Source organism: Panthera onca, chromosome A1 (assembly GCF_046562875.1).
Source record: "Panthera onca isolate mPanOnc1 chromosome A1, mPanOnc1 haplotype 2, whole genome shotgun sequence".
Taxonomy (NCBI): domain Eukaryota; kingdom Metazoa; phylum Chordata; class Mammalia; order Carnivora; family Felidae; genus Panthera; species Panthera onca.
Genome location: NC_138339.1, coordinates 234,234,916 through 234,261,546, shown reverse-complemented (window position 1 = coordinate 234,261,546; position 26,631 = coordinate 234,234,916). Strand labels below are relative to the sequence as shown.

The window sequence follows — 26,631 nt, the reverse complement described above, 5'->3', positions numbered from 1 at the left end:
CAGGCAGCCCAGGCATCTGGATTTTCAGCTCAGGCTCCGTCTCCTTTCCGCACGAAGTGGGGTGAACTGACGTGTCGCACCTCCGCGTGCGGGAAGGTTTTCCTCTCCGGTGTCTTCAAGGGCAATCCCCAGTTGCTGCTGTAACAGAGCCATGGGCGCTCTTTGCTTTCGTCCCTGACGTCAGGCTGACCTGTCTGTCATCCAGGCTCGTGCCTGCCCCGCTCTGCCCGCTAGACGTACAAGTCGGCGTTTCGCCGGGGGCACGGGCATCGAGTGCGCCGGCAGCTGTGGTGGGGGACGTGGAGGAGGTCTGGACTTGCTGCTCGTGGGAGTCACTTGTGCCTTCCACGCTGGCTCATTCTGGGGAGTGCCCTTTCCATCCCCTGGTGGACCGGTTGACCTACAAACCCAGCTCACCGGTGGGGCGGCGGGGGCGGGGGGGCCTTGGATGCTTCCGCCCTTGCTGTTGATGACCTCTACCAGGGCCTGGTAATGCACACGCCAAGAGCTGTTCTCAAAGGGCATATCATTCTCTGTTGTGATGGCGTGGCCTTACTTCAGAATCCCAGGGGGATACGCTTGATTCTCCATCTGGCGCTTGCCAGGGGCTCCTTACTGCACCTGTTCCCGCTACGGACCCCTCCGTACCATCCAGGGTCACTGGATCCTACGGCCTAAACATCCGGGCCGCTTGTGCCAAGCCCGGCCCTGCTGCAGAGAAAGCCTCTTGCTCTGGGCCCCACTCCCAGGTGGCAGCCGCTGTGCCACCCGGTCTGCGGGCCAGAGCAGCATCCCAGCTGCGTTGCCCCCACGACCCAGCCGAATGGGCGCTGCACTTCCTTCTTTGTGGATGTGTCTTTTACTCAGGAGGGGCTCTCCCAGCATGCCCCCAACTGCCACGCCCCTAGAAGCTTCACCAGAGTTGCCACATCCAGGGCCTTCCCACGCTTTGTCTTCCACGCTCCCCCCGAAGCTTGTGTCTCTGGGGCACAGCCACCCACCGCTTGCTGGTCCTCCCCGGGCTGCCTGATGTCAGTCTCCCCCGCCAGGCCCGGCACCAGTTCCCCCGTTGGCACGCGGGGAGGGACGTGTGCAGCCCGCGCGGGTCACCTGCCAGCCGTGGGGGCGAGGCCTGTGCGGCATCCCCCAGTGGTGTGCTGACCACTTCCGGAGGGAGCTGGGGGGTGGTGGGGAAGTGTTTGCGCCCAGCATCCTCATGGGCATCCGTCAGGAGTCCGTGTTCCAGTTCTCAGGATCCCTGAAAACCGCAGCCTGGATCTGCATACTAACAGGATGCTCTGACCGAGCATTCGAACATCTTGAGCTCCGTAGCTGTCACGCAGTCCAGTCCGCAGTTCCATTTCAGGTCACTACAGGTCACTGATGAGGACCGGTTTACACCCACCAGGAAGGCTCCGGTGTTCTCTCACTTAGCCATTAACGGCTTGTTAACAGCTTTCGGTCCCTCATTACCCTTACGCAGGCCATCAGTGCAGGCTAGCAGCCACGAGCCAACCCTGCTGTTGTTGTAGATGTTTTTTACCTTCTGGATCTTCCACGGGTCCACACTGTTTTTCCTGTCGTGGCATTTCCTTTCACCGGACAGTTTCCAGGTCACTTACGGCTCAGTCCCGTAGCAGGTGAACCACAGTCTTGTGGCAGGACTCTTCACGCCTGCCCTTTCAAGACGGCCGCCTCCTCTCCTGCACAGTGGTCTGTGCACGAGGCCCGTATCCCTGGATTACTACCCGTTTTTCTTAAACCACTCCCAGAGCCGCTCCTATTTGTCTGGGTCCTCAAGAGAAAGCCATCAAGATGGGGTCGTACCTGCGAGGGTTTGGTTACGGGAACTGTGGTGTGGAAGGAAAGAGAGGAGGCGAGAAGAGGCCGAAAGAGGCATCAGACCGGGATGCAAGCCTGACCCCCCGCCCAGTGAAGTGGGGGGTTGGGTAGGAGTGTCCTCTCCTCGTTGGCCGTGCATTCTGAGGATTGGGCAAAGCCTTGGGGTGTCCTTGTCTGCCTCTTGGCTTTGCCAGTTTGTCTGGGACTTCGTTCTCATTTCTTGGCCGTGACTGTGGCAGTCTCCACTTCCTGTGGCAGAGGGGTTACCCATGCCTGCTGTTCGAGAGAGCAGCAGCTGAGCTGGGTGTGGGGTCCCACTTCCGAATTCCCAGGGAAGGGCTCTGGCCTGCTTTCAGCCGCGTCTGGAATCTAGTTCACGGTTATGTGAACCAGGTTGTCTGTCTCTAAATTGAAACATTTCCCAGAAAGGTTGGGCGAACTACAGGTTTAATAGCAATACCTTACGTAACCTCTAATAATCCATAAACGTATGATTAGCAGTCTTTGATTTTTCTCTTAGCGCACAGGATGACTTTGAAGAATGCTCCGGATGCATCCTAGTTCTTCAGGCGAAGGAATCGAGAGGCATACTTAAGTGATTTGTTCGTGACTAATTGGGTTAGTTCATTACGTGTCCGTTTTTGTCATTGCGGAGCATTTTCAAGAGTAATGAGTGACCCAACGTTTTCCCCTTTACCTCTACCCTGCCGTTCAGTGTATTCAAAACTGGATTAGTGTCAGATAAAATAAAGGCCGGCGGGGGGAAAATTCACGTGTTAGGGTATTTCACCCTGAATCGGGAAGTCATGACAGTCATTGCTAGGCAATTAGAACTTTCCGAAGGAACTACAAAGCCATTTTTCTAAAGTTGAGAGGAGAGTAGTGTTTCCTCCCCGTTGTATCGTTTGTGTTTAGACAAGTGTGGGGGTGCCAAAGAGACATATAACGACCGTGAGAAGTGAAGGCTGGGATTCATTAGGGCTGAAATACTGGAACAACAACAGACGCAGTGCCCAAGGAGAGGGCCAAACAGAGACGTGTCTGCCTACACGTGTCGGCGTGTAACCAGCAGACGGTTTTTCAACGCTCAGGTTGTGTTGGGGACCCTGGAAGTCGGTGTGGGACACACAGAACTTGTAGGCTCAGTCCCTGAGTTCAGAAAGCTTCTAGTCCACTTCGGGAGGGAGTCCTTACCTGGGGCCAGGCACGTAGACTCCTGCAGTTCGCTTGCTATGGTAAGCAGGGACACAGATACATCGCTGCCATGTTGCTTCCTTGGAATCCTTCTCAGACTTCCCTGTTGTCTTAAAATACAGTATGCTGGGGCACCTGGGTGGCTCAGTCAGTTGAGCGTCCGACTTCGGCTCAGGTCACGATCTCGCGGTCCGTGAGTTCGAGCCCCACGTCGGGCTCTGGGCTGACAGCTCAGAGCCTGGAGCCTGTTTCAGATTCTGTGTCTCCCTCTCTCTGACCCTCCCCCGTTCATGCTCTGTCTCTCTCTGTCTCAAAAATAAATAAACGTTAAAAAAAAAATTTTTTTTTAAATACAGTATGCTAATCGAAAAGGTGACATACGGGCTGGCCGGCAGATCAGGAGGTGATACCATAAGGTAAACGTTACAGATCCCAAGATGAGGGGACTGCGCGGCGGGAAGCACCGGGTTTGGGGGGTACCTGGAGACAGAGCGAAAGAGGAAGCTGGCATGGAGAGCCTTTATCGCGGCTTCTGTGGGGAAGGATGGATAAGGCAGCCTGAGCAGGTTTGGGATTGGCTACTTTGAGTAATTTCAGCAGGCTTTGGGGCGTAATGTTGTCCCCGGTTGTCTGGCACCTGGTCCTGGGGTGACTGGGGCAGTTGGACGGTGGTGTGGGGTGTGAGAGCGGATAGAGGAGGTGCGGGCTGTGGGTTGATAGGTTTGCATATGAGAGGCGAGCCCCTGGGTGAGTTTACCAGCTCTAGGAATTGGCTAATCCCCGGAGGACCGATGCCTCCAGGGACCTCCGTCTGGCTCCAAGATATCAAAGCATCAGAATGCAGAAATAAAAGATGTGGGTACTGCACCCGCTTAGACTTAAGCTTTTTTTCTTTGGTGCCCTAATAACACCTTAAGCAAGCCTCTAGGTGAGCCCTTTCGGTGAGGCCGCAGTACCCATGGAGCCTCCCGGGACCCACCGTGTTGAGCCAACAGTTCACTGCGTGAACACAAGAGGGGGCTGTCTTAAATATGAAACTGAGGGCCTTTGGCGGGGGGGTGGGTGGGGAGGGTGGGTATCAGAGTGGGCCTTGAGCACCTCTGACTGAGAACACGGGGAAGATTCTGTGCGCGTTTTCAAGATTCCCTCGAAACAGACAGCCGGTGGTAGCTCCCACATATGCCCTGATGAATGGCAGGTGTATCCGATATTGGGGACCCAGTCCAGGGAAAGAGGGGAGGGAGGTATTACCTAGCTGTGGCCGTGTTTCGGACATGTTGGTGGGACCTCTGTGATACGTGGATGATTAGATTTCTATGCGTTTGAATAAATCGTAAGAGATGTGGTGGTGGGCTGGGGGAGGTGTACCGGGAAGGTTGCTGGGCATGTCAGAGGCTGAAACACAGGGGTAAAGAGTGACATTTCATCCTGGATGAACACAGAACGAATGTGCAGGAGGGGCCTGTTATATGCGTAGCCTTCAGCTCCTAAATCTTACATTTACCCCAAACTCTCATAAATCCCTCTTTTGAGAAATTATTTAAAAGCTAATTCACACTTGGGCCACTTTCACAAATCGGCGTTACAAGCAGGCCGCCCGCGAATTCAGAGTCTTCTAGAACATCCGGTTTGCTAGCTTATCTGTGCCGTCCTTAGAAGCTTTTGCCACCACATCCCTCTCCACCCCCCACCCCCGATCGCTCCGGGCTTCTTTATGGATATCATGGTTTTTGTTGCTTAATTTCCTTCTCGCTTCCCTGGAGTGAGTCCCCGTTTTCAGTAGTTTTCTTTCCCACACTCTATGCTTTTATTAAGTTTGTTAATGAGTTTTCTCTTTTTCCCTTATGACAAATTCTGGCTTTCTAGTTCATTTTATTGTGATTAGTTACCATCCTGTCTTGTTGTTCTAATGTGGCTCCAGAAAGAAATGACAACTCACAGTAAATCTTCTGTTTTTTGCCTTGAGACTTGGACCTCTAGAATTTTCATATTTTAGCATTCCTTCCTTGAGTGTGTACATCTTCTTTCACATAATTTCTATGCGAATATTATCTTTTGTGGTTCAGCCTTATCGTCGGCTAGTAAACTGTTCCTTTTACTAGTATGATAGAAATAATAGTTAACATTATAACAACATATAAGATGTCACTAAATTAATTCTCAGTCACATTTTTTTTAGTGCTGCTATATTTCAGGCTGTTCTAAATGATTAATATATGTAATCGTTCATTAGATTCGCACTCTCTAAGGTAGGGACTGCTGTATTCTCCCCATTTTACAAGGAGGAAACAGGCACAGAGAGGTGAAGAGATGTGCTGTAGGCATTGCGCCTGCGTCAATGGGAGTAGTATTTGAATCTGAAAATAGGGTCAGTGTGTTGAACGACCGCCTTCATGGATATAAGGCAGAAATAGTCGATTGAACGTTGGATAATTGGACAGAACTTTTCCTTTACAGCTCTCACCCCCTTTTGCCTTCCTTTGCTTCATTCTCCACATTACCACACAGGACCCTTGTTCACCCTTCAGATTTCAGGTCCCGCGTCCACAGGAGCTTGTCCGTCACTCTAGACAGCTGAGCACCCTGACCCCACAAACGATTTTCTAACCCCGAATTCATTAACCTGCGCGGTCGGGTCAATGTCTCTCTCCCTCGTAGAATAGAGCTTCAATGGGAAGGGGGGTTCCTTGTCTGCTTTGACTCCCCATTGGATCGTCAACCTCCTACACCGCCGGGTGGGTGGTAGGTGCTCTGTAAGTATTTATTAGATATATGAGCAAAAGTCTTAAAGAAAGGAGGAAGAAAGGCAAAGATTTATTATATGCTTACCACATTCCAGGATCTTTAGGTACAGCGTACCATTCAGTTGTTGTACCAGTTGGAAATAAGTTTCACACCACATAACAGAAAGCCCAACTACGGTGGTTTAAACAAAGAGGATGTTACTTGTCTCCCATAACAAGAATTCAGATTGGCACTTCAGGGCAGGTTTGACCGCTGACCAACGTCCTAGGCTCTTGTGTTTCTGTACCTCCAAGCTGGCCAATATGATGATCTTGTTAAAATAACGGTTATGTCCCAGTCACTGGATTTTCTACTGTTGTATGAGCGGTAGGTTGGTTGTCTAAGTAGTAGGTTTGAAACTCTATATGCCTCCTTCAACAAAATGTTGAGATTTCATGTTATTTATAATGTCCTTTTTGTGGAGAGAAGTGAAAAGGATTCCCAGGTTTCCCCACATTGGGGAAGGCTTTCCTGAAGTGTCTGGTGATCCTTCACTGTGCGTTCTTATGTCCGGGGCATTAAAAGCCATGTGGGAATTGTGCGGGGAGAGATTATTGGCAGGTGTAACTGGTAGGTGACCCGGTCGGCATTTTCCATAGGGGGAAGCCCTGGCCCAGTGTCCCATGTTTGTAGATCTCTCTTCCAGTATTCCCAGGGAGGGATGTCCCGGTCTCTTTGGGTGGGAGTGAAAACCAGGCTGCCAGGGCTCTGGGAGCCACGTGGAGAAGCCAGCCAGGGAACGAGGGTGTGGGGAGAAGCCCCATCTTACATTCAGTGTAGACTTTGATTGAATACCCCTGGTCTCAGTGCATTTCCTGCCCCAACCTTTAGCTCTGCTTTGTGTCTCAAGTCCAAATCCTGGAGTTCACCAGAAAGTAAAACATGCTGGGTAGGGTGGAGTGGAGGCAGCCCAGGAAGGGAGAAGGAACTTGTAAACGGATTTTTAAAAGCTAGTCCTCCTGTTGTCATATTCCTTCGTGTGGATCCTTGTGGTTCATCTAGTTCATTAGCTTATCCCACTTGGGAAGCCATCCCCTCCTCCCCCACCTCTGTCCGTTTCATGCATACGTGTCACCTTCTGTTCCTGAGCTGTTGTTGGGGAAGGTGGGCAGTGGGCTCACTTCCTTTCTCCCTTCATTGGCCTCCAGGGTATGGCCTTGTCTGTGTCTTCATCTGATTAGGCTCTGTCCAGTTTGGGACCGCTATGTCCTTTCCTGCCCTTAGCACTTCTGGGCTTATGCCTTTTTGATCTCTCATCATGTTAGTAGAGAGGGAGGGAAAGTATAAATGCATGCATTCAGTCATTCATACTTTACTGGAAATCTTGCTTACATTATCTTTCTATAAAAGTCGGGTTGTATGCTAAATATATCTTGGCAATCGATAAACTTTTATGTAATTAATTCGACATCTGCTGTGTTTCTAGCTGATTGTCTCACGTAGAAAGGATAATGAAAACTCTAAGTTTCTTAAAATGTGACTGTGAGCTTTTAAAAAAATGTCTTTTTGATTTTCAGATCGTGAGCCATGCCTTTAGTGAAGAGGAACATCGAGCCCCGGCACTTGTGCCGGGGAGCCCTGCCGGAGGGGATTACCAGTGAACTTGAATGTGTAACCAACAGTACCCTTGCTGCTATCATACGCCAGCTCAGCAGTCTAAGTAAGTCATCTTCTGTCTAGAACACTTTTTTCTGATTACCGATGGCATGTGACGAACTTTAACGTCAGCACATTGGTTTCGCTTCAGTCGTTAGTTTTGTCCCAAGAAGAGACCGCAGCTTTGAAGGAAAGAGCCCACCCTGCCCCCTCCCGATTTTCCCAGAGTGAAATAACTCACTGGTCTTATGATACCAACTTTACGTGCTGAAGATGTAAAGTTCAAATTGACCCATTTACAGATTGTTAGATAAGACTGAATTGTGGATTCAAAGTAGTGTCGGTTCTTATTAAATGAGGATTACATGATTGGTACTTTTTTTAAAAATGTGAATTACTTTGTTAAGCTTGGACAGGACTGATTTTTTTCTTTTTAACGGGATAAATTAAAACCTTGTTAACACTTGTAACATGCCTGGCACAGAGTAGGTGCTCAAGTATTTGTTGATTAACTAATGCTCCAAGTGAATTGACGATTAAAGCCAAAAAATTGTGAGATTTGCTGATTTTCACTTACTAAAATGCAGGTACCAACTTCCAAATTGAGGTCAACAGATAAACTGTTACATATACAATACTGTGTATGTATTACATGTGCAGGTATATAAACGCAAGCAAATATAAGGAAGAAAGGACTTTCTGTTATTTTAATTTTGAATATGAAGGTGAAACACCTAAGAAATAGTTCATTTCTTAAGACTCAGATATTCACGAAAATGCATTTTCCTTCAAAGTTTCTTGAAGTCAGAATGTTTTCCCCCTAACTCTTACATTTAAATCATGATCTTGTTATCTTACTTTGTCCCACTCCTTTTTGGTTTAGATGGTTTACACCGCATTTGGGTGATGGGTTTTCACAGTAAAATGTTCCAGAAGCTCTGTTAATAATTAGAAAATCCTCCATGATTTCACCTACTGGTAGCCTCAAGCATAGAAATATGCTTTTTAAGAACATTCAGGTACTTTCTGGGGTGCCTTGGGGGCTCAGTTGGTTAAGTGTCTGACCCTTGATATCCGTTCCGGTCACGATCTCGCAGTTCATGGGTTTGAGCCCTGTGTCCGGCTCTGTGCTGACAGCACAGAACCTGCTTGGGTTTTCTCTGTCTCTCTCTCTCTGTCTCTCTGTGCCCCTCACTCCCCCCCCCCCCCCCCCCCCCGCTGGTGCTCACTTGCTGTCTCTCTCTCTCTGCTCTCTCTCTCTCTGTCTCTCTCTCTCAAAATGAATAAATAAACATTAAAAAAAAATAAAAACACTCAAATAATTTTATTTAAATTTTGAAGAAGAAACATTCTGGAGAAGTATTTTTTCTTTAAAAGAATTGTACAGTGTTGTTGTATTTTTCATATATCTATAATCATTGGCTGAGGCAAAAGTAACTTGAAAATTACTTAAAATCTGTTTCAAAATAGATATCTTTTGGAATCTAAACTAATTACAATTGATTTTGAGTAGCGGTTGTTGACAAAATGTATAAATTGGTATAATTACAGGAAAATAGCTGGTAAATTATCGAAGGCTAGAAGTGTTTCTGTTTGAATTCATAATATTTTTGTAAGAACACTCTGGTCTCTTGTTTTTATGGCTGAAATGTCTATTGATGGAGAGTGTAAAAGATGGAAACCACCATAAATCGTTGAAGTTTTAGTAGTCAGGCTGCATCTCATGCTGTAATAACACTCAGCATAGAGTTGTTGGTCATGTTTATGGTGTCTGTAAGTAAACCCCACACGTTTTATGTTCTGTTCCCCATAGTCTGCTCATGGTAGGCAGAATAAGAATGGCCCCGCTAAAATGTCTGCGTCTTAATCCTTGGAACCTGTGGATACGCTATGTGACATGATGGGGAAATGACGGTTGCTGATCAGCTAATCTTAAAAAAGAGGTTAGCTTGGATTATCCAGTGCAATCCCAGGGTTCCTTTAAACGTGGAAGGAGGAGGTGGAACAGCCCACATCAGAGCGATGTGATGTGAGAAAGACTGAATCAGCCGTTGCCGGCTTAGAAGATGGCAGAAGAGATCGTAAACCGCGGAACGCAGGCCACTTCTGGAAGGTGGAAAAGACCAGGAGAGAGATTCTCCTCTGGGGCCTCCAGGATGAACGTAGCGCTGCCAAAACCTTGATTTAGCCCAGTGACATCCCTTTCAGACTTCTGACCGCTCGGTTTCATTGCACCCACCTAATCCACCCAGGGATGGGCACCGACCGGCCTCAAGGACAGTCAGCCTTAGTTAGGCTGCCCCAGTGGCTCCCAGCCCTGTCCCTGCTAGAATCACCTGGGGAGCTTTAAAACAAGGCGCTAGCAATCCCCCCAGAGATGATGATTGGAGTGTGCCCTCGCAATGTGATCTAGAGAATCTGGTACCGTGTATCCGCATTGAAACGATGAGCCGGGTCAGCCCTGTGCTTGCAGGAAGTTTGACCTAAGAAACACGGCGAGCTCGCTAGGTTGTTATGGGACCTGCTGCTGAAGTGTCCCCCAGGACCGAAGCAGTGATGGCCACCCGCAAGCTGAAGCTGGGGTTGTGGGCAGAGTTTAAGAGAAGGCAGAGGAAGCCAGCTGGTGAAGGCAGGCGAAAGCATGGGCAGAAACGGGAGCTGACTGGGAGAGAGACCGCAGGTCGCAGCCTGGCGGAGGCAGCACCTGGTCCCTACACCTGCGCAGGGGAGCTTTCCCTCCGGTTCAGGGGGCGGTGGTCGGGCATCCTCAGAGCACACCCGCTACCTTCCCCTTCCTCGTGATCCATGCTTGCGGCCCAAAGAGACTTCCGGAAAGGGGACTATAGTGATACGTACGCCAAGGATGTAATTGTAGGAAACTAATACACCTAGTTACTTACTGGTAGTAGAATAGCACGTTGTCGGTTACCAGTGATTTATTCATGAGTGATTGTTCACTCGGGATCCCCTAGGTGCAACGCACAGCAAATAAAATCGACTTGGTACCTGCGTGGAATTTTAAAAGCATATATAATTGGCGGTGATGTCCTAGAACAGGAAGCATATGCACTTACTATGACGATGCTCTAGCACTCACACGTGTAATAAACGACCGCTCCATTTGGGGTGACTCCGTTTTGTGGGGGGTTTGCACAGAGTCGAACTATATGACAGGAGATATTTTTTGATCTAATTTTTTATGATCTAAACTTGGTAGGAAGAATCAGAATTTAAAAATTACGTTTTTATATTATTTTCTAATTTTGTAATCCTTCATCAGGTATTTTTAAAATGAAGTTTTAGGAATGCATGAATCTGTCATTCAGAGTCTTCTAAAAAAAAAAGTCTTCTACTGAGTATTAATTCCCAAGATAAAGTCAAAAAGGAATCTGTTTTTTTATCCCATTAGGCAGTAGGCCCAGATAAGTCTTAATCTTCCCCGCTTCCCTACCCACCGTCCCACACGCCATGACCACCCCTCGTGGGGGTTCCCCAGGTTAGGAGCGGGTGATAACATCACCTGAACTTCTCATGAACCATATAGAGAGAGGCTGGACTCCGTCTACAAAGGCCACGGTGGGCGGAGTCCCATGGGAACTTGAAGGATTTGCCTTGGCCCTACACACACTCCTATGCGCCTGAACAGCAGAGACTTGCCCTGGGCGACCTTCTGCGATGGTCCAGGGTAACTGATTCTCCAGTAGGTGCGAGGGAGGAAGAACAGACCAGGAGTCCGCAGGAATTTGGTTGCTCTTTTCCAAAAAGGAAAACTTAGAAATCCAGGCCCCGTTTCACCAGATCATTCTGATTCTCATCACGTGTCTGGGGCAGTTCGGCATCATGCAGGTATCACTGACTTGGCATAATCAAGAAAAGAATGTGGTCCCAGATACCAAATAGACCTCTGAAGCCCCTAAAATTCTGCATAACTTTTGGGAAATCTGTAGGTTTTTACCAAGTACCGTGTTCCCATTATATCCAGATGAGACACTTGACTTTAAAGGGTGAGAAATTTTGTCTGCTTTAGATTTTTTTAACCAGGCTTTTCAGGGAATTGAAATCTTTTCAATGAGAAAATATTGATTATTGTAATGAGTTTAAGAACAGTCACTGAAACGCAAGAGCAGATTTGTAACTTGAATCGCCTTATAGTTAAAAGATCAAAGCTTTCTCCAATAAAGAATTAGTAATTTTCAGATTTTTTTTTGTGTGTGTGTGTTCCTGACTTCTAATAGGAGTGATCTGGGGGAAGTGGGAGGAGACAGGGAAGCCATTATTTAAAACAGTTTTGGTTAGGGGCGCCTGGTGGCTCAGTCGGTGAAGCGTCCGACTTCGGCTCAGGTCATGATCTCACGGCCCATGAGTTCGAGCCCCGCGTCGGGCTCTGTGCTGACGGCTCAGAACCTGGAGCCTGCTTCGGATTCTGTGTCTCCCTCTCTCTCTGCCCCTCCCCTGTTCATGCTCTGTCTCTCTCTGTCTCAAAAATAAACGTTAAAAAAAAAATATTTTTTAGTGTGTTACTTGGTTTTCTAACTATGGAATATTGACTTTTTTTCCTTCAAATAATGACAGTTTAGTGTAGCAATTAAATCAGTGCTTTTTCATCATTTTGCTTGATTAATAATCTGAGTACTCTTGTTCCTATCAGCTAGTTGCTCAATTAAAATTACAGTATCTTGCAATCAAATTCCTACTGATATTATAATGTAATTTTAATATAATTTGCATTAAAAAGGACATGGGAATATAGGACATTTGCGCCAAGGATGACATAAATCCTCTTTAATACCTCTAGGCTGTTTTTTACTACTTCTTTTCTCTTTGTTCTTGTGATAATAATGGTCTTTCTTTTCCCACCTGAAGAAGCCTCCCAGGATGTCACAAAGAAAGGGATCAGACCTTTAGTGCAGCACCCCCCACCCCAAGATTTTTGCTTGTATTAGAGGGCATTAATGAGATAATACAGAGAACTTACAGAGCACAGGAAAGCACACAGGAAAAAAAAATTGCAAAATTTTCATTAATCAGAGAAGGTAATCGGTAATGCCTTGTATGCATCTTCATAAAAATTGTATCTTATTATACATATGGTTTTGTAGCCTGTACTCAATATATAGTAAGCATCTTTGTTGATTCTTCTAGGACATAGTTTTTAATGGCTAGAGATTATTATATTGATATACCATAATTATTTAACCATGTTTCTACTGTTGGACATATAAATTGTTTCTTTGTTAAGGGGTGACACTGTCATAAATTCTTGTATAAACCAGTATATACATCTCTGGTTATTTTTGGTATTAAAAATTTTTTTTGAGACACAATTCATTTTAAATATACCTCTCCTTTAAAAACTTATTACAAAATCAGCTGCCTGGGTGGCTCAGTCGGTTGGGCATCCGACTTCGGCTCAGGTCATGATCTCACAGCTCGTGAGTTCGAGCCCCACGTCAGGCTCTGTGCTGACAGCCCAGAGCCTGGAGCCTGCTTCGAATTCTGTGTCTCCCTCTCTCTCTGCCCCTCCCCTGCTCACGCTCTGTCTCTCTCTCTCTCAAAAATAAATAAACATTAAACAAATTATTTAAAAAAAATTATTACAAAATCAATTTTTCTGTTAATTTCAGTGTTTCAGGTAATTGCATGAATGAGAAAGGAGATCTGTTGACTTCTCAAAGATTTTAATAAATGATTAATATTTTTACTAATAATCCTTGTGATGCATACTGTTTCATATCAAACCAAATGCTAGGTCAGCATAAAAAATACTACCTATTAATGGGGAGATACCCGGGTGGCTCTCAGTTAGGTGTCTGACTTTGGCTCTGGTCATGATCTCATGGTTTGTGAGTTTGAGCCCTGTGTGGCGCTCTGTACTTACAGCTCAGAGCCTGGAGCCCACTTTGGATATTCCCTCCCCCCCCCCCCCCCCCGTCTCTCTGTCTCCTGCTCCCCCACTTGTTCTCTCTCTGTCTCAAATATAAATAAATAAATATTAAAAAAAAGATTAAAAAAATACTACCTTAAGGGCTTGCTCACCTTTGGTTTATCTAATCAGATCTAAAATTTGGAGTTAGATTGATTGATTATATCAAGTGCAGTTCTACTCAGAATAGAGATCTAAATATTTTGAAGGCATGCACTAAATAGATCTCTAAGATGTTTGTAGGGGGACATGGGGGAGGAAGGGGAGATACCCAAATGCAGTAGGTACAAGAAATAGATCACAAGTACATTTCCATGCAGTGTAAGGCCAGGGTTAAAAGGCTATGTTAGGAGAAAACGTACTGCTGTATCTGGATAGAGGTTGACTGGAAGAAACAGCAAGAACTTTAAAAATTTTAATGCTTCAAACTGAGATAAATGTTTGCATTTCTTGTGGACTCAAACAGAAAGCCAGTGAAGGGAGGTGAGCAATGTATACTTAGGAAAACTAGGAGATAAAAGTTCTGTCAGCAAATTGGAGGCAAGTGTAAGAGGCCCCTCTCCCGAGAGGCAGGATTGTTAGGAATTCAAGCACTTTGCGGACGCATCGTTTGACCTGAAATATCAGAAATACTTCCTTACAGGCGTTAGAGAAGTAATTATGACTTAGATTGTTTTTCATTTCTCCTTTTTCTAGATGGACCTCTACATAGCAGAGTTTAAATGTAAGGTAATTCATAGGAACACAAGTTGGAGAGTCCAGCCAAATCTGTATGTTTAGTCCTATCATTGAACTTCTGGTTTATCATCTGTATCCTTCCTGTTTCATGAGTATGTAGGCTTATGTGATTTATAGATGGTTTCCTTTTTCTTTCTTTCTTTCTTTCTTTCTTTCTTTCTTTCTTTCTTCTCTTGAGAGTATGCAGGAGTGGGGGAGAGGAGCAGAGGGACAGAGAGAGAGAGAGAGAGAGAGAGAGAGAGAGAGAGAGAACCTCAAGCATGCTTGACGCCCAGTGCAGAGCCTGATATGGGGCTCGATGCCATGACCCTGGGATCATGGCCTGAGCTGAAATTGAGTCGGACGCTCAACTGACTGAGCCACCCAGGCATCCCTAGATGTTTTTCTAATTGTTTTGCTTTACTAAAGCCGACCATCTAAAAACTTTGAGGGAAGATTTTAAAGGTTTTTAATATTCTAAAATTTTGCTATGCTCACTCCCACATTAGGAACACGATTGTTATTATCAGCGGCCTAAAGTAGCATTCTTCTGTCAAGCGTGCCCTTGTATAAGACTAAACATTTGCTGTCTCATTTCTGCTATTCTACATACCTTGTCCAGTGAAAAAATACAAGACATTCAGAAAAGGAGAAAAATGTGACTTCATAATTAAGAGAAAAAGCAACTGGTGGCTGCAGGACCCACAGATGACCCCAGTTTTGGAGTAGCTGAAAAATGCTATGAAAAATATATTGAAGGCGACTTGCAGGTTCCAACCTGGCATTGAAGGGGCTCAGAAATGATTGGTGATAAAAAATCGCAAGAAAAAGCTGAACAAATTGAAAACCCAGAAGCTTCTCTTCGATCTGTCAGAGAACGGAGGTCACAGTTCAAACCACTGCCCCCACGTGTGGAGAGACTGGTGAATTGCTGAGGGCTCAGTGAGAACAAGTTTGAGAGTTAAAAGCTCGGGGCGGGGGGGGTCCATTCTTCGTGGGGCTTCCACACTTGCGTGAGTTTTACTGTCAGGTGCCCTTCTGTTCTCACGGTAAACATTAGAGCAAAATCCCCTTGAGTTTCCATCAGAGGAAACTGATGGGCCACCTACTCCAGCCCCTTCTCGCCTTCCTTTCTCATCTAAGGGGGAGCGGAGTGAGACCCGGGGGCCTAGGCTCACTGAAAGACTGACACCGGGTCATAGGGCTACCATCAGCAGGTGAAGGGATAGGAAGATGGGGAATATACGTGGACACGATGGGGTATTTATTCAGCAAGGAGAAGGAAGGACATCCTGCCATTTGGAACATGGATGTACCTGGGGGACTTTATGGTAAGTGAAATGAGCCATACAGAGAAGACTGTATGATCTCATTTATGTGCAGAATCTTTAAAAAAAAAAAACAAAGTTGAACTCCTAGAAACAAATAGTAGAATGGTTGTTACCGGGTGAGGGCTGTGGGGGAGGGGAAGCAGGCAGATGCTGGTCAGAAGGTACAAGCCTTTAGCTTTCGGTTACAGGATGACTAAGTTCCAGGGATCTGATGTACAGCATGGTGACCATAACTAAAAATACTGGATTGTATGTTTGAAATTTGCTAAAGGAGTAGATGGTAGGGGTTCTCACCAAAAAAAGAAAAAAAAGAAAAGGTTTGTGAGGTGATGGTATGTTAATCAATTGTGCTAATCCTTTCACTAAGTATATGTATTTCAAATCATGACATTGCACACTTTAAATATATACCGTTTTGTCCGTTACACATCAGTAAAGCTGGAACCAAAGGGCATAGGACTGTAGAACACTTTCCCTCCCCCCACACCTTCCCAACACGTCACCAAAGGCCTTCGTATCCCAGTTTCCTTTGACCCTGTACAGCATGTCTGGGTTTCACCAAAAAAAAAAAAAAAAAAAAAAGAAATTAAAAGGTAAAAAACCCAGTTTGAAGAGGCAGAGTAAGCCTCAGAACCAAAGTCAAATACGGTAGGGACGTTGTAATTATCAGACCAGGAATTTAAAAGAGCTGATTCATATGTCAAGGATGCCAATGGAAAAAGCAGACAGGATTCAAAAACAGATGGGTCATGTCAGCAGAGATTGAAGTTATAAGAAAGAGTTAAAAAAATATATTGGAGGATAGATCAAAAAACTAGGTGACTGACATACATGAAGAAATAGAGAATTTATTTTCTAAAAAAAATTTTTTGGTGTTTATTAAAAAAAATTTTTTTAACATTTATTTATTTTTGAGAGACAGAGGCAAAGCATGAGCAGGGGAGCGGGGGAGGGAGAGAGATACAGAATCTGAAGCAGGCTCCAGGCTCTGAGCTGTTCGTCAGCACAGAGCCCGATGCAGGGCTCCAACCCGCGAACCGCAAGACCATGACCCGAGCTGAAGTCGGGTGCTCAACCGACTGAGCCACCCAGGTGCCCCTAGTGTTCATTTTTGAGATAGAGACAGAGCATGAGCAGGAGAGGGGCAGAGAGAGAAGGAGACACAGAATCCGAAGCAGGCTCCAGGCTCCGAGCTTTCGGCACAGGGCATGACACGGGGCTTAAACTCACGAACCGTGAGATCATGACCTGAGCTGAGGTCAGAGGCTTAACTGACTGAGCCACCCAGGTGCCCCAGAAATAGGGAATTTCAACAGAGAAATGGAAACTATAGAGAAAATAAATAGAACTGAAAATGCCAGTATCAGAAATAAAGGAATTCACTTGATGCTCCTACTTGCAGAACGGACACAAGCAGAAGTGGCTTGGGGACAAACCAGTAGAAATTATTCAAACTAATTCACAAGAGACACCAAATGATAAAAAAGAAAAAAAAAAGAACAGAACAACCAGAATACGGGCTAATACCAGAGGGTCTAATACGTATGTAATTGGAGTCCCAGAAGGAGAGGAGAGAGCAAAAATAAGGTAGACAAAATAACGGATGAGAATTTTTGAATATTGATGGTAGATATCAACCAGCGGGTTCAAGAAGCTCAGCAAATTTGCAGAAGTGTAAATTACACAAAATCCCATGTAGTCACATCCTAGTAATATTGCTGAAAAAACGAAAGTAAAGAGAAAATCATAAGAGGAAAAAAACACATTACGTATAGGGCGGGCACCGTGTTAAGAATGACAGCTGATTCTCATCAGACACAAGACCAGAAATGAAATATGAATGAAATGAAGGGAAATGGAAATGAAATAGACATATTTTATTTAGACAAAATCTGAGAGAATTCATCTTCAGTGTATCTCCATTACCAAAAATGCTAGAAAAACTCTTTAAGCTAAATGAAAACGATACCAGATGGTAGCCTGGATCTGCAAGAAGGAATAAAGATCAACAGAAGGAGTAAATATGGGACTAAAGAAAAATGGGCATTAAAATGATATATTTGTATCTCTTTGCTCAAAGGCTGTTGACTGCTGAAAGTTTATTGTAGAGTTCATACCCCGTGAAATTAAAATATATGGCAGTAACAGCTATAAGAGTAGAAGTGGGGAAATGGAACCTAAGTTGCTGTGTTTTACATTGGTTTTGAAATACTGTACTATTTGAAAGTACATTGTGATGAGTTAAGGATGCCTATTTTAATTTCCGGTAACCTCCAGGATAACACACAGAGGAGACAGATGGAACCCCAAGGTAAATCGTTTGGTTTTCCCAGAAGAAGGCAGGAGAGGAAGAAGAAAGGAACCAAGAACAGAAAGGACAAATGGAAAACCAATACCCAGGTGATAGAATTAAACCCAGCCATATCAAGAATTACATTAAATGGAAACATGTTAAATACCCCCTTAAAATTTAAGGCAGAGCTTAATCAGGTTAGGTAAAAAAGCAAGACTAAAATACATGCATTATTAAGGATGAAGACACAGATTTAAAGAAAATAATGTAAAAACTATACCATGTGAACATAAAGCAGAAGGAAGCTGATGTGGGTATATTAACGTCAAATAAAGTAAACTGTCAAACAGAGAGAAAGAAGGAATGTTCCATAGTGATAAGAGCTCATTTGTCAAGAACTCACAATTCTACATTTTAGTTTAAAAGAACGTGGCGTAACAATAGAACCAAAAGGGAGAAATAGACAAATGAAGAATGACAGTTGCAGATTTTAACAAAAACCTCTCGGTGAATGCTAAAAAAAAAAATAGACAAAAATCTGTAAGAATATAGATGGCTTGGGGCGCCTGGGTGGCTCAGTCGGTTGAGCATCTCACACTTGATTTTGGCTCAGGTCACGATCCCAGAGTCATGGGATTGAGCCCCGCGTCGGGCTTTGTGCTGAGCGTGGAGCCTGGTTAAGATATATTCTCTCTCTCTCTCTCTCTCTCTCTCTCTCTCTCTCTCTCCCTCTCTCCCTCTCTCCCTCTCTCCCTCTCTCCCTCTCCCTCTCCCTCTCCCTCTCCCTCTCCCTCTCCCTCTCCCTCTCCCTCTCCCTCTCCCTCTCCTCCCCTCCCCCAGCCCCTCTCCACTGCTTGCACACTCTCTGTCTTTAAAATATATGTAGATTTGTAGGTGGTTTGAACAACACTACTAAACAATCTGATTTAATTGACCTTTATAGAACACTCAACTCCCAAATTATAGAATATACATTCTTTTAATGTTCACATGGAATGTTCACCAAGATGAACATAGGCTCAGCCATAAAATGCTACATTTGAAAGATTGACATCCTGAAGAGTATGGTGGTAATGAGACGGTAATTATAATAATCTTTTAAGAGAATTCTCACATATCAGAAGATGAAGCAGGATCTTTTAGAATAATCCCTGGGTCGAAGAAGAAATCAAAAAGGAAATTAGAAACTGTTTCTGATGTGTGATAATGAACCATGCATTTCTGGGATTTACTTAAAGCAGTGCTTAGAGGGAAGTTTGCACCTTTAAATGCTTATGTTGGAAAAGAAGAGGGATTTAAAATCGTGGGCACATTGCTCAGGTGAGCCCTCAATGTTGCTCTGCGATCCTGCTGTAATTGCTTCGTTAATCCGTTTCCCTGCCCTTAGGGTGTCTCTTCTGTACCTTTTCCACCTCAGACCTCCCCTCTGAGCTGACGACTTGTTTCTTACTTCATTTGGAAAAGGAAAGCAGCCAGAGGAGAACCAGACATCCCCTTCTGCCGGCTCAGTCGGCCAATACCAGACAGAACCCGGATGTGCTGGTCACCCTCCTTTCAAATGGTGACTGTTGATGTTTCTTTCAGACACACCGGACCCGAGACCCTCCTGCTCGCTCCAGGACGGCGTTCACCCTCTCTTTTTCCTGCAGTATCTTTCTCCCCTCCCTGCCTCCATCATTTCTGCCAAATAGTAAAATATGGAGAAATCTCTCGACTTAAACCTCCAACCGTCCTCTACCCGTTTCCCCATTTCTTGGTCCCCTTCACAGCAGGATACGTTGAAAGGACCCTTCCTTCCTCCGCTGCCTTCACTTCCCTCATTTTCTCTTGTCCCCATTAAAGTCTTGTCCCATCTACACTTAAAATTTGTGCTTGTCCGCACTACCAGGGGCCTCCCCATTGCCAAGCCCAGTGCTTAGTCTCGAGTCTGGAGCAAACTTCTTGACCTGGCTTCTGGGCCAGCGCGCTCTGGTGCTTCTCCTCCGTCACAAGCTGTTCTTTATTAGTCTCCTTTGATGATACCTCTGCACGTGGGAACGCTCCAGGGCTCGGTCACTGACGCTCTTCTCTGGCTGTTCCCATTCACTAGGCGATCTCATGACTTGAAACACCGTCTTTACGCCAATGACTTCCAAACGTGGGTCTTCAATTCTCACCTCTTCCCTAGATTTCAGACTTGTGTACACAACTGCCTACGAGGTATCTGCGCTCGGGTTTTTGTTTTTGAAAGTAGGCTTCATACCCAGCGCAGAGCCCAACGCGGGGCTTGAACTCCCGACCCTGGGATCAAGACCTGAACTGAGATCGGGAGGCCGACACTTAACCGACAGAGCCACCCAGGCTCCCCTGATTCACTTGGCTTTCTGAGGCATCTCACACCCTACATGTCAAAAGCAAAATTGTTTCATTCTTCTTTCTTCCCTGCCCCCCCCCCCCAGTTCTTTTCTATTTGTGACCCCCTTCTCTCCTACCGTGTACCTTCGGAGTAGGGAGCACATCTCTACACCTGTTGGCACGTCCACGGCTGAGCCCCCACGGTGTCCCTGCTCAGTGCGCAGCAGCGGCCTCCGGTCTGGTCTCCCCACGCCACTCATCACCCCGCTTCACAGGGAAGGAACTTATTTGCCTGCGCTCTTCTCCCACTTTTCCCTCCATTCACCGGACTCCAGCCACATTGGCCTCCTTGAGGCCGCCCTCCCACACCAGCTGGGGTTCTGCCTTCCGCCTGGAAGGTTCCTCCCTGAGATGAGATCCGCGTACGTTTCCCTGGCCTTTGGTGACCGCCTACGGGGCACCCCCTTCCTACCACTCTCTGCGCCCTCGCTGTCTTTCTTCACAGCGCGTGTCATCACGTGACGTGTCACCTGTGTGTTACCTGTGTGTGACGTCAGCTTTGTGGCTGTGTTCGCTGCCGCGTTCCTTCGGGCGACTGGGATGGCACCCGGTGCGGAGGGGGTGTTTATGAAATAGTTCCTGAGTAAACTGAATATGCTTAACAGTCAGCTTCTATTATCTTAGTTCTTATGAAATGCTAGAAAGAGTATTGTGAAGAAGTGTACAGAAAAGTTCACCATGGTTGCCTGTGGGTGACGTTTCTACTTTTCTGAGTTTTCCAGATTTTCTATCATGAGTGTATATTTTATACTCCCAGAGACACTTCAGTCATAAGGTGTTCACTAGGTTTTTTGGCTTTTCCACAGACTGGTCAACACAACGAAGACAGAAGAAAGAAATCGGAGTGTCAGCAGTAGATGGATTGGGCTTGGGGCCATTTCTTTCTACTGTTTACTCTTCCGTGTTTTCTGTATTTTTTATGATAAGAATGGATTGCTTTCATAGAAGGAAAATAGAACTTTAAAAGGGGGGCAAAGGGGCGCCTGGGTGGCTCCGTCGGTTGAGCGTCCGACTTCGGCTCAGGTCATGATCTCGCGGTCCGTGAGTTCGAGCCCCGCGTCGGGTTCTGTGCTGACCGCTCAGAGCCTGGAGCCTGTTTTGGATTCTGTTGTCTCCCTCTCTCTCTGACCCTCCCCCATTCATGCTCTGTCTCTCTGTGTCTCAAAAATAAATAAACGTTAAAAAAAATTTAAAAAAAAAAAAAATAAAAGGGGGGAAAATCCTTAGGGCCCCCAAATTATAACTTGGTATTTTTATGGAACTCAATGGTCATTGGACTTCACTGCAAACACTACAATAAGGTTTCTTTTTTACCTTATTTTGAAATGACTTCAGACTTCTAAAAACGTCAAAACAGTAACGAGTTCTCAAACTTTCACCTACATATTCTTTTTCTCAGAGACTCTTCCTCCTGCCCTCCCTTCTCCTATACACACATGTACACATATATATTTAATATTTTATGTGTATGTTTAGCATTTTTAAAATATCATATATTTTATGTTTAGTATAATATATATATTTAATTCTCTTCTTGAGCCTGAAGTAGTTCCTCAGTCTTTCTTTGACTTGATGATTTGATATTTGAAAAGGGAACTGGCCGTTTCTTTTGTGGAATGTCCGTTGGTCTGGGTCTCCTGAGGTTTCCTCATGATTAGATTTAGGAAATTGGCAAGACTGTGACGGAGTGATGGTACGTCCTTCTCAGTACGTTTGTTCACAAAGCACACATTCTCTGCTTGTCCCATAACTGCCCATGGTGACTTCGCTCACGTTTTGTTTTCCATCACGTTGGCGTTTTGTCCGTAGATTTCCGTAGCTAAAGTTGTGTCTCCTTCTGTAATTGGTAAGGATCTGTGGGGAAACATACTGAGACTTTGTAATAGCCTGTTTTCATCCACTGCTTTCCACTAGTCTTAACATCCATTGATGATTCTTGCCCCAAACACTTACTGTTGTGGTGGTTGCAGAAAGGTGATTTTGGTGGTTCCCTAATTCTGCGTTTATTAGTTGGAATTCTGCTGTAAGTGCTTTCGTTTCTTTCCTTGTCATTCATTCATTCAATCAACTTGAACTCAGGGATTCTCATTTTATTCTGTGGGCTATCATCCATTATCTTTCCTATTTATTTTGATGCTCACATTTGCCCAGATTTGGGCAGTGGGAGTCCTTTCACGCAGACCCCTGTGTCCTTTTGACATGTCTCTGCCCCTCTCTGAGTACTCCTGTATGTTTTTAGAAAAGCACAGCAAAAGGTGTGCTAAGCTCCTCTTGGCCTTATCCACCCTCAGCCCTAGAATCATTTTTCCAAGAAGCCTTGTTATTTTTAGTGGTGAGTGAAAAGCCAGAATCTCGACCAATCAGGATCGAGGTGCTAGGGGTGCGCACTAAAATTTCTGAAGGACCTTGTTAGGACTGGTTTCTTGTTCTACAGAAAGGACTCCTATCAGACAACGGTGGTTGTTGCCAGTAAATCGTCGCTTTTGAATACAATTGAAAATCCACGCATAATTTTGACTGCTTCGGCAGCTTAGAGGCATACTTCCCAACCTGACATACCTGGACACGAATTCATAATGGTACCAATAAATCCATAAGTAGATCCTTTGTCAGTAAAGAATGAATAAATTACACTTAGCTCAGCGTGGTCTTCAATTCAGAATGATTTTAGTTTCGCTATTAATGGACTTGCCACTTCCAAGAGCACGTAAAATTAAGCTTTTCAAATAAGTTGCTGTTTGCAAAACTGAATACTGTAATTTGCAACATTTTAGTCTCGTTCATCAGGAAAATATAGTTTCTCCCATTTTCTTCAGTCACTTGTTGGCTTGCAGCAGCTGGCAAAAGATGAAGTATGCGGTCCTCAATTTCTGTGTCTTTTTTTTTTGTTGATAAATTAAGAACCTCCGGGGCATCTGGGTAGTTCAGTCAGATAATCGTCTGACTCTTGATTGCAGCCCAGGCCGTGGTCTCATGGTTCTTGAGTTTGAGCCCCACCTCAGGCTTTGCGCTGACCGTGCAGCACCTGCTTGGGATTCTCTCTCGACCTCTGCCCCTCTCCTGCTTGCCTGCGTGGTCTCCTTTTCTCAAAACAAAACAAAACACTAAAAGAACTTCCTACAGAAGTATAGTCAATGGCATGGTTTTTGGTCTTTGGTTTTTGTTTTTTTCCCAAATAGGGTTAAGCATTAAAGGCAGAGGCCACATGTTATTTATCCTTGTCACCTTCTATAGTATCTAGCAGAACGTGGTTCTCAGCAATAGTCACTGTGCTTGGAGAATGCTGGCGTGACTTTGGCAAGGGACGAGAGTATATACTCCCATATTCTTGGTGATACATGCTGTCCCTGTTAGATCTCTGTATAACGGAAGGGAAAGGGGAAGGATTTGGGTGGGCAGAGGTGGGAATCACACTGGAATATTTTTTATTTTTCTTTTATTTTTTAATGTTTATTTTTGAGAGACAGAGTGTGAGCAGGGGAGGGGCAGAGAGAGAGGGAGACACGGAATCCGAGCTGTCAGCACAGAGCCCGACATGGGGCTCAAACCCACGAACTGCAAGATCACGACCTGAGCCGAAGTCGGGAGCTCAACCAACTGAGCCACCCGGGCGCTCCTGGAATATTTCTTTTAAACTATGAGTGGCCAGATGGAGAAACAAAAATTAGTTGGCTCTACTTGATCGTGTCTCGTATTCAAAATAAACAACTGATAGGCTTGGATAGATACCCTTTCGAACCTGGTACTTTGTCTACAGATCATCCAGCCTGAACGGGCGTTTTCCTGAATAGGTGTCATAAACCAGAACTTCCAAAGGATGTTATTAGGTGGTGCCAGGCCCAGTCCGTTTGAAAACATGGTATGCTAGATGCTTCTCTTACAGATTCCTATTGCATATGAGCATATTAAAGATTTGAGATACCCCAAGGCATAGAAGCACGTTTGTCGAGTCTTTTCAGCCCAGCATTCCCCAAACTTACTTGAGCAGGGAGCATTTGTTGGTTGTGCACGTGTTAACAAGAAAACACTGGTAGAGATGCTGTGTTTTTTTGTTCAAGAGGTACTAGCTGAACACTAACTCAGCACAGGCAATGAAGAGATAAAAGGCTTTGCTCATACCCGCAAAGAACTTCTGTAAAGACAACGTTTGAGTTACGTGAAGAGTCCTGTGACTGAGGTATGCCTAGGGTATTGTGGGAACACAGAGGGAGGCATGATCTTCCCCCGGTCTGCATCCAGAAGGATTGATTTGGAGTTAACATGTTTTTATTCACTTACTCCAAAATCTTTTTGAGCACATACTATAAGGCAGACCTGCCCTAGACCTTGGAGATTGATACAGCAGTGCGCGGGACCCAGTAGAGCCCTTGTCCTCTTGGGTCATACATTCTGGCGGAAGGAGACAGGCTAGAAACACGAGGAATAAGCACACGTGTCTGGGGAAGCTCAGTCAGTTAAGTGTCCGGCTCTTGGTCACGATTTCGCGGTTCGCTTCGTGAGTTCGTGTCCCAAATCGGGCTCTGTGCTGATGGTGTGGAGTGGGATTCTCAATCTCTCCTTCTCTCTCTCTCTGTCCCTCCCCCACTTGTGCGCGCTCTCTCTCAAATGTAGAAAGAAAGTACGAGGCTACAATTATAACATGGTGGTAAATGCTAAGGAGAAAACTACAGCAGGGAAGGGCCAAGGGCGTGTGTGTGCCTCTAGTGTGGTGAAGTGATTGCAATCTTAGCTAAGGTTGCTAGAGACGTCTCACTTCGAAGGTGACAGTTGGGTACAGGCCCGGATGAAGCGAGGGACCAAACCATGTGAGTTTCTGGGACAAAAATGGTCCAGGGAGAAAGAACAGGAAATGCACCCCCCCCCCCAAAAGGCAAGTATGATTGGCACGTCTGAGAAATAGCAGGAAGCCAGAGTAGTTGGGGGAGTGGAATATGTGAGAGGGTGGCGTAGTGGATGAGGCCAGTGGGGTAGGTGGTGTTCATCATGTGACCTGTGGCTTTTGCTCTGGGTGGGGGGACAAAGGGCGGAAGGGTTTGAAAGCAAAGAGCGGTGGCGCCACCTGTGGGGAAGGGCCATGGGCACTGCAGGTAGTCCCTTCGGACCGGAGCACAAAGGGAGGGCACAAGTGAGGTGCACGGGGCCTTGTGTGGCCTGCCAAGAGGCCTAGATTCTATGTTGAGATGATGGGGAGGAGGAGGGACAGTCAGATCTTTCTTTCAGAGAGATCACTTGGCAGTGGTGTGATGAACAGGTTCGAGGGTGGGAGGCGAGCCTGAAAGCAGAAAAGAAAAAAAAAAAAACCCAACAACTGTCGCTTGTTTAATTCAGGAGGGAAACGGGGAGAGTCGGAGCTCAGGGGCGCCAGGAAGAGGCAAGTGACAAGGTCTGGTGTTGGGTGAGCCGTAGCGGGAGGCAGCAGCCACGGATGACCCCGTTTCTGCGTGGGCTTCCCTTTCGGTGATTGATGCCTCTCCACACGGGCGTGCAGGTTTGAGTTAACGTGAAAATGAATTCCTGTTCGCACTTGTACAGCATTTTGGGATTCTGTAGGACATCAACGTGGAGATGTTCATGAGCCAGTTAGGCACACAAGTCCGGCACTCAGCAAAGGGTTCCGAAGGCAGTGAACACACGCTAATTCTGGATATCCCATCTAGTTACAGAGTTTAGAAATATGTAATTTGTGAGGACTTTATTTCATTCCCTTGCCTTTGTCGAAACCGTTTTGTATGTTGTGGCAATGGAAAGTGTTGGCAGAATTTTAAGCGACTCTAGAGGATCATACACTAGATAACAGACTTTAAGAGAAATGATTTCTTGCTCAGCTGACATCAGTGGCCTTGGGGATCCCCCTTCCATTTTTGGCAGAGGGATGACTTTTTAGATACAGAATGTTTTTACTGATTCCTTTATTGCTCTCATTTTTAAAGAGAAAGTTCCTCCTGTTAGGACAGTCACACTATGGGAATTTATGAAATTATACTGCTTTTAGATTTACAAGAAATGCTTATCTGGTGTCTGGGAGTGACCATTTAGGCAGCAAATATTTTAGTCCCTTTAATTAAGTAAACAGGAAATTACCGAGTGGCTTGTGGCCTGAAATAATTTGTGGAAGTTGCTAATTTCTAGGCAGGGAAGTTCAAGGAAGAATATGATAAAATCAGGAGATCAGAAGCTAGAAGACCAAAGTTCAGTTTCATCTTTTTCTGCCACTTACTAGCCATGAGATTTGGACAGATCACCTTTCTGGTGGTCAGGTTGGTCATCTGGAAAATGAAAGCAGTAACTCGCTATTGACCTCATAAGCCGATGCGTTCTTTGAACAGGCGTTTGTCAGGACTCATTGGTCTAGCTAGGGCTGGGCTGCAACACTGAACAGACAGGCTTCGTTCTTATTCTCACATTTTGCAGTGTCGTGAATTACAGCAGGCAGTCTGCAAAGTGGATATCAGACTGTGTAAATTGTAAAGCACTATGAAAACATCACGGTTATTCTCGCTTTAAGTAAGTATTCTTTCCAGAAGAATTAAAATGAAAACCTTACGCTCTGTGAAAGA

The 26,631-nt window shown here is 45.5% G+C and overlaps 1 protein-coding gene across 9 annotated transcripts in view; it reads left to right on the top strand.

Moving 5' to 3' along the window:
* The window catches only part of WASF3 (WASP family member 3), a 134,035-nt gene that overhangs the window by 81,946 nt on the left and 25,458 nt on the right, over positions 1–26,631 (top strand). For all 9 annotated transcript variants that reach the window (XM_060637490.3, XM_060637488.3, XM_060637491.3 and 6 more), the window contains one exon: positions 7,338–7,480. In XM_060637490.3, the coding sequence (XP_060493473.1) occupies positions 7,348–7,480 (133 nt within the window). In that variant the 5' untranslated portion in view covers positions 7,338–7,347. The remainder of the gene's footprint in view (positions 1–7,337; positions 7,481–26,631) is intronic.